The sequence below is a fragment of the Salmo salar genome, chromosome ssa05, assembly GCF_905237065.1.
Source record: "Salmo salar chromosome ssa05, Ssal_v3.1, whole genome shotgun sequence".
Taxonomy (NCBI): Eukaryota; Metazoa; Chordata; class Actinopteri; order Salmoniformes; family Salmonidae; genus Salmo; species Salmo salar.
In genome coordinates this window covers 50589461-50598244 of record NC_059446.1, presented here as the reverse complement: position 1 = coordinate 50598244, position 8784 = coordinate 50589461, and the positions used below count along the sequence as shown (strand labels likewise).

At 43.4% G+C, this 8784-nt stretch overlaps 1 protein-coding gene across 1 annotated transcript in view; it reads right to left on the bottom strand.

The window, feature by feature from the left end:
* Positions 1-4217: 4217 nt before the first annotated feature.
* Positions 4218-8784, bottom strand: part of LOC106605060 (R-spondin-2) — an 82705-nt gene continuing 78138 nt past the window's right edge. Inside the window, exon 6 of the mRNA XM_045718331.1 lies at positions 4218-5496. Within this exon, the coding sequence (XP_045574287.1) occupies positions 5381-5496 (116 nt within the window). The 3' untranslated portion in view covers positions 4218-5380. The remainder of the gene's footprint in view (positions 5497-8784) is intronic.

Here is an 8784-nt window from a genome sequence, read left to right as displayed (position 1 = left end):
CACATGATAGCGGACAGCCCCTTCTTCAGGGGCCACTTGAGTCAGCTCCGTGGAATAGAAATGGCCCTTTGGGGCCTTTGCTGGTCACATTATATCCAACATTGAGTGGTTTTAATATGGTTTAATAAGAGCTGTTTTTGATTAATTCTCCCTTGAAACCAGTGGTAATGCAGCTACTTGGCACATATAAAAAGTCAATGAATGGAGAAGGGCTGCCAAAAAAGGGGGGAAAATAGTAGTCTTCGTGGACGTCCTTACCAGCTGGCTCCCGAGCTAAGTACAGTTAGTTATGCCCATGGCTCTCTGTCTGCCAGTAAGGGGAATTGTTTGCTCCGCTAGGTAATCACTAATGTTTTTTAAGTGCACTAGTATGATTCAGCTGGGGTCATAAAGACCATGTGTGTCACATCCTGAATGGAAGGACAGGGTCCCTGTGCTTATTTCCCTCAGGTGAAGGTAGGTGGAGGTAAGGGAAAATGGTTGTGTGTTTTCATTGTTTGGGCCTCACTGTTGATTTATTGAACTCGAGAAAAAAATAAACACTTCATGGTGCTGCTGGTGGTGGTACACCATCAAATTAGTCATTGGAAAGGAGAAGAGGAATTTTAGGTGAAACCGACCGAAAACGATTGCCAAGCCCCTAAGTAAACCTCATACCAGGTCAGGAATATAATATAGATTTGCCCTTCTGGGGAGTGTACTATGGAACCCCATGGCCCCATTTCTGCACCTGTTGAAATGTAACCAAAGAAACACAGCCCAAGGAAATAAGTCATAAATATCTCCCTACTTGACGACGTCCAAGTCTGGACATCATAAATATCCCCCTGCTTGACGACATCCAAGTCTGGACATTTGAAAGAATCAAACAGAACACGATGACCCGCAATGTAAACAGGAAACAATTGACTTCAGTAAGAGTCATTAGGTTGATCCATCTCTCTCCAGCAGTGGGGACAGATATAAGACAGCTATAATCACGAGCACTGCCTAAGATAGCCACCTTCAAAGCCTCACTTCAGCTGCACTCAGGCAGAACACACCAGCATTAGCTATGGAGTCCCATTACCGGGCCTGGTCCCTTTCAATTTCCCATCCGATTTGTCTCCCGAGAACGCAGAGAGAGGGTCACGGACAATTACCTTTTATTTACATATTTATTTATGCCTGTAATAAACGTGTTACTTAGCAACTTTTTCTTAATGAAGCCAATCTGCTTTTCAAAAGGACGTGGATACCGGATACCATTTTGCAATTATGAGGGAATTTGTCCGAATTTGGTGGATGAAAGACATGGCGTTTTTGCCTCCATTCTGTACCCCTGCTTGTGATAGCTGACATATGGTAAACGTGTAGAAAGTCTTAGACTGGTTTCATTGTACCTACTCTGTGCTGCCTGCAACAGGCCATGCCAAGCGTCATCATAGCCCATGTGAACGCTAATAGTTCCAGATTTCCTTCAGCTCAAAGGACAACCGATGCCCAATTATATAGTTATTAAACACAGAAAATTATTTCAACATTTATTGTCCCTGGGCAATGTTATTAACCCACCGATGTCATAACTTCCACTTCTGCCATCTGGGGTTGGAACGAATGTGTCACTCACAAAGTGCTGCACATTTGAAGTAGCTGAAGAGAGGGACTGCAATATATGTATGCTTAAAAAACCTTAAAGGCGCTGCATGTTCAATCCGACATCTACATTGGCCGTGCAGCATTTATGGTGATACGGCCTCTGCAGAAGTCAGGGCATTCTTACTACTTGCGCTTCGCAGAGCAGCGCAGAGCTGTTGAGCAGAGCTGTTGTGAAGGAAGCTGTCAAGGAAGTGAGTTTGTGTTTATACAGGACCTCCCACCCCCACCTACCGTCAACCAATCATGTCAATTCGCAGCAATACGGAGCCCTCCATATTGTCACAAAATTTGGGAGGCGCACGGCGACGCAGTACAGATCCTAATTTGGACTCTTCATGCCTCCGGAGGTTCTGCAACTGTGTCACAACCTCCATTCGGAGCATAAATTGGCTTTTACCTTTATTACCTGCAAGATACACAGATCTTAAAGATAGAGTCACCAAATTTACAAAATTACATGTTTTGGGCATTTTGGTGACCTGTCAAAACTCGATATTAGTATACGACTTAGGTGAACTATCCCTTTAACACTACTTCACTGTGCTTCACTGTGTATTACAGTATGGATCTCTAGTGTGCAGAGCCCACTGGGACATTTCCTGTTTGTGGTTTCACTTGTTGGGCCTTTGAAGTGGGCTTTAATAATAGGACTGAACTGAACTAATGAAAATGCACCAGTCACATTAAAAGGGAGCGTCAGCCTCAACACACACACACACACACACACACACACACACACACACACACACACACACACACACACACACACACACACACACACACACACACACACACACACACACACACACACACACACACACACACAGTGAGAAACACAGACGCTTCCTTTAAGCTGCCTCAAAGTTTACAGAAGTGGTTTCACTAATAAAAAGGGATTAGCAGGGCTACCTTCTGATGTCTGGGTGAATGTTGATGCACTAACCAACATTAAAGAAACCCTGAATGCAGTTTCTCACCGACGACACAAATACACCCAGAATAGATGACAGACAGAGGAATAATTGGAAGCGGAAAGGTAAGGGAAACAAGACATTTAGAATGATGTATTGTGGGGATTCTCCAGTGTGCACTTGGTTTGCCCCCACTAGACATTGTGTAGTGTTTCAGTGGTGTTGGTGGTCTTCTCCTTAATGAATCCACTTCAGTGCAGTTAATTCCCAGTCTGAAGCAGTGACAGTCTGGCCCTGGGGATGACATCTGTAAATCGTTCATTAACTTTTAACCAGCAGCAGATGTCTTTTAAAACACTTAGTATAACTTTAACATTTCCATTCACTCACTGTTCTGCACTCTAGGCTTTATGGATATCTCTAATTTCTATAAGGCGCATCAAAGATGATATTCCCCTTTTATGACAATAAGTACCCATACATTTCAAGGGGAAAGGTTAAGGGAAGTGTTAAGCTGTTAAAATGAAGAGTATGTCAAGCATCCTTCTCCGTGCTCCTTTCCAACACCTGTGAAAGACCTTACTGTACGTTGAGGCCTTCGCCATTCCTAGCTGAGGCTACTGTTTCACTGTAAGAGGTTTGTTTCACTCCTTTTCAGAGAAGGCTACATGGGCGAACCGGGTATTATGGGTTACTTGAGCATCAACACCGTCGCCTCTTTCCCTCTGGAAAAATCATGTGTGACTTCAGAGGATTACTAGGAACAGGAAACCTGTGGTCGGTGTCTCCCAGGATGATATAGGACACAACGTTGTTTCATTCGCTACTGTGTGTCCATAAGCTGTCTGGCAGATACGGCCTCACATTTTTTAAGGGGCAATGATTATACAGTATGCATCACTAGGTTAATTAGCCATGACTGGCGTTAAACCTTTCTTGGCAAGCCAGCACATTTAGGATTTTTATACTTATTTATTTGATGTTTTGAAACCCTGAAAATGAATGAGATCTGATGTGTGCTCAAATAAAGAGGGGGTGAATGGGGGTGTGTGTGTGTATATGTGCATACTCACGTGTGTGTGTGTGTGTGTGTGTGTGTGTGTGTGTGTGAAGGAAGGAAGCACAGTAGGCAGTTGTATTGCCAAATCATGTATAAGATAATGAGGGTGGAAATTAATGATACGGGGGTGACATCACAATGTGGCATTGCACCATCCGTGAGGACACGTCAAGTCAAAGACGGCTTACAGGCCGTTCACAGCGACGTCACGCTGTCACGGTCAATTGACCATATCGAATCTCCCTGGCTCGAAGGCAGCTTGTGTCATGCAGTGCACATTGCATGATTGATATCACAAATGTTTTTCAAATTACATAATTATATACTAATGCGGGAGGGACAAGCTAAAGCTAGCGCTCCTAGCTGCTCATGAACTGTAAGACTGAAAAGCTACATCAACAGTCCCATGAAATGTATTTTAATCAAACACATATGTCGTCCTGTGACCATATATTGGTCGAATCCTGAATATCAAACCTAGAGAATGTCAAACAAAGTACGCACTTTTATTTTGTCGTTTTTTTTAAACAACGAAATCAGTAGATGAGCTCAAATGAACACGATACAACACTCAAACTGTTTCGCATGACCAGACACAAACAAGAGGCTCTTTTAAAGATATCTGTATTGTGGGATTCAAATAATATTTCAGCACAGAGGAGTAACAGTACGAGACAAAATTGTCACCGAACACAAAAGTACAAAATAGAATCAATAAATAAATCAAATATATACCATATAAATGTAATAGCTATGTGTTGGCTGTTTATTATTTCGTTTTCAATCTTTTTGAATCTGTAGCTTGTATTACATCCTTTTCTCTGAAACATTTTGAACGCTGAAGGAGTCAATACCGAAAATACAGTAATAGGTTTTGCAATTAGATAAACTCATCAACTATGTACACATGAGTTTGTTGCCATGCTAAGTCGAACAACTAACATGTCTTTATCCACACCATACAGTTAGAGCATTAAAGCGGTTCTGGACGTAAACATTTTGTGCTGAGAATAAAATACATTGCAACTACGCATGGTATTTCTTAACATGACTCTCAAAAAATGGACATAACGAACAAAAAGGCCATACACGGAACACTCCGCCTCCAATGGGGGAAAATAAGAGTTTGCTGTGAAATAAATACAGAAAAGTCTCAATTATTTCAAGATGTCACCTAATAGCCGTCACCCTTGTTGCTTCTGCCAAATCTATCCTCTTCTCTTGATCCTCCTCTCATTCTATCTCTTCGCACGTTCTTCCTCTCTCCGTCAGAATCGTCGCCTTGACGTCTTCCATTGCCCCCATAGCGGAACCGTCATCACTGTTATCAACATCCATCTCATTGCTCATTCTCCTTCTGCTCTTTCGGCGTCCTCAGTCTGTCAGTCGGTGTGTGTCGGTCTCCCCTCGTTGGTTTGTTCTCCCCAGACGTACATGACGTGTGAGCAAAGGGAACGAGTGTTTCTATGAGTTCTATGGTGTCACAGTGGGGTCAAAGGGGGGAGCTGATCTGTCAGCGGTACACTACGATGCGGCACTCTGCGGTACGAGGGAAGCAGCAGAAGACAGAGAGAGACAGGGACAGAGGGCATATGTGTACTTTACTACAGCCATAGACATGTGTAGGGTCATTAAGATGGTGTAGTGTGACTGTGTGCTGGGGTGGGGGGGGAGGGGGTTGAGGCGTGAGGAGTGGAGGTTTGTGGAGCAGCAGCTAGCAGCTTTGTGTTGTTTAGGTTCCAAGGGGTGGGGGGGGGGGGAACTCAGTCCTCTACTGGCTGGAGCTCATGGAGGCCAAATGGTCACTATGCTGGTTCTGGGCCTGGAACCGGAGCCTCTGCTTGTTGGACTTCTTTGGTTCTTTGGGTCGGTGCTTCCCTGATCCTCCTGAAGCAGAAAGACAAGACGGAAAAGAGAGCCTATTAGAAGAGCAGTGCAATGTAAAAAAGAAACACAGTAAAAACATTTATTCCATCCCTTTGGTGTCTCTCTAAAACCAGCTAATGTATATACAGTGGGGCAAAAAAGTATTTAGTCAGCCACCAATTGTGCAAGTTCTCCCACTTAAAAAGATGAGAGAGGCCTGTAATTTTCATCATAGGTACACGTCAACTATGACAGACAAAATGAGAAAAAAAATCCAGAAAATCACATTGTAGGATTTTTTATGAATTTATTTGCAAATTATGGTGGAAAATAAGTATTTGGTCACCTATAAACAAGCAATATTTCTGGCTCTCACAGACCTGTAACTTCTTCTTTAAGGGGCTCCTCTGTCCTCCACTCGTTACCTGTATTAATGGCACCTGTTTGAACTTGTTATCAGTATAAAAGACACCTGTCCACAACCTCAAACAGTCACACTCCAAACTCCACTATGGCCAAGACCAAAGAGCTGTCAAAGGACACCAGAAACAAAATTGTAGACCCTCACCAGGCTGGGAAGACTGAATCTGCAATAGGTAAGCAGCTTGGTTTGAAGAAATCAACTGTGGGAGCAATTATTAGGAAATGGAAGACATACAAGACCACTGATAATCTCCCTCGATCTGGGGCTCCACGCAAGATCTCACCCCGTGGGGTCAAAATGATCACAAGAACGGTGAGCAAATATCCCAGAACCACACGGGGGGGGGGACCTAGTGAATGACCTGCAGAGAGCTGGGACCAAAGTAACAAAGCCTACCATCAGTAACACACTACGCCGCCAGGGACTCAAATCCTGCAGTGCCAGACGTGTCCCCCTGCTTAAGCCAGTACATGTCCAGGCCCGTCTGAAGTTTGCTAGAGAGCATGTGGATGATCCAGAAGAGGATTGGGAGAATGTCATATGGTCAGATGAAACCAAAATAGAACTTTTTGGTAAAAACTCAACTCGTCGTGTTTGGAGGACAAAGAATGCTGAGTTGCATCAAAAGAACACCATACCTACTGTGAAGCATGGGGGTGGAAACATCATGCTTTGGGGCTGTTTTTCTGCAAAGGGACCAGGACGACTGATCCGTGTAAAGGAAAGAATGAATGGGGCCATGTATCGTGAGATTTTGAGTGAAAACCTCCTTCCATCAGCAAGGGCATTGAAGATGAAACATGGCTGGGTCTTTCAGCATGACAATGATCCCAAACACATCGCCCGGGCAACGAAGGAGTGGCTTCATAAGAAGCATTTCAAGGTCCTGGAGTGGCCTAGCCAGTCTCCAGATCTCAACCCCATAGAAAATCTTTGGAGGGAGTTGAAAGTCCGTGTTGCCCAGTGACAGCCCCAAAACATCACTGCTCTAGAGGAGATCTGCATGGAGGAATGGGCCAAAATACCAGCAACAGTGTGTGAAAACCTTGTGAAGACTTACAGAAAACGTTTGACCTGTGTCATTGCCAACAAAGGGTATATAACAAAGTATTGAGATAAACTTTTGTTATTGACCAAATACTTATTTTCCACCATCATTTGCAAATAAATTCATAAAAAATCCTACAATGTGATTTTCTGGATTTTTTTTCTCATTTTGTCTGTCATAGTTGAAGTGTACCTATGATGAAAATTACAGGCCTCTCTCATCTTTTTAAGTGGGAGAACTTGCACAATTGGTGGCTGACTAAATACTTTTTTGCCCCACTGTATATATATAATGCTAATGTGTATATATATATATATATATATGTATATATATATATATATATATATATATATCTTGGTCCCCTCCTTACCTAGTCAAAACCAGCAGAGCTATGCCACTGGGCAGAGCGGTTGGCAGCAAGATTCTGCCTTTATTCAGCCCCATCACCTCTCTCTCTATCTCTCTCTCTGGGGAAATTGCATAACACTCTTTCAGAACTGGAAAGGTCCTCGTTCACAAGCCCAGGGTTAATGTATCTTAATGTATCCCAGGTGTCATTGGTGTCACTGGTGTGGGCAAAGCATGTTGGGAATCTGTGCTTATGGAACCGTGTGCGGTGGTACCTCGGTACCCATGGTTCCCTATGACAGAGCCTACTGAACCAAAAGGCAACAGTTTGGCTGCCAAAAGACACAAATAATATAACGAGGTGTGTGTATGTGTGTGAGTGAGTGAGTGAGAGAGACAGAGAGAGAGAGAGAGAGAGAGAGAGAAATAAAGAGAGGGAGAAGTGATGGGGCTGAATAAAGGTTGGCTTCGGGTGGTGGTGGTGGGGGCACAATCCTGCTGCCAACCCCTCTGCCCAGTGGTATAGCTCTGCTGGTTTTGACTGGGTAAGTGATCTGAAGAAAAATGAAATCTGATGGGGGGAAAACTAGAGTCAGGCTTGGATGATGAGATGCTATCTGGATCCTGATTTGGCACAGCAAGAAACAAGGCATGCTATGGTTCGCCGAGGGGGGAAAATACGGAAAAATGCTACATAAATGGATGTCTCAACGGTAGGTTTGCAAAACCTGGCTCCGTGTCCTATTATTGCACTTGTTCATGCCATTTCACTAAGGAAAATAAGGCTAAAGTGTGTAATATGTGGCAGAATTACCTCCTCATATTGTCAGGTGCAGTGTGCAGCGGTAGGACAGAGTCAGGCGCCGGACACAGAACTGAGTAAAAGACGTACTTTACTCGAAAAGAAACAACAATAATTTCCATGCAGGGAAAAACACACCAGCGCACAGAAGTCTAGAACACTAAACAAAGAACAAACACGCACAAAACCATGTGGGAACCAGAGGGTTAAATAGGGAATAAATGAAAACGTAATGGGAACCAGGTGTGTACAATCAAGACAAAACAAATGGAAAAAGAAACGTAGATCGGTGGTAGCTAGAAAGCCGGTGACGTCGACCGCCGAACGAACAAGGAGAGGCACCAACGTCAGCGGAAGTTGTGACACATATGGCCTGGCCAAACGCCAGCCATTTAAAGCCGCCCCAAAAAAGTCTGGTTCAATTGAATATCTCAGCACCGCACTGTAAAATATATTTTTTTAATATTATTTCCAAGAAATGGGGACATATAAAATTATTACAAATTATCTGTTTTCGCTCTTTTAACGAGAGTAACGTTACAGTTGCACAAATATCAAACAATTTCACTTCCACATTTCAGAGCCATTTCCTGCAATGAATTCAATGTAGCTAGCTATTTTTGGTCACATCGGCCATTCTGAGGGCGAAAAATAACGTTGCCGACACGCAATATCTTATTAAAAAAA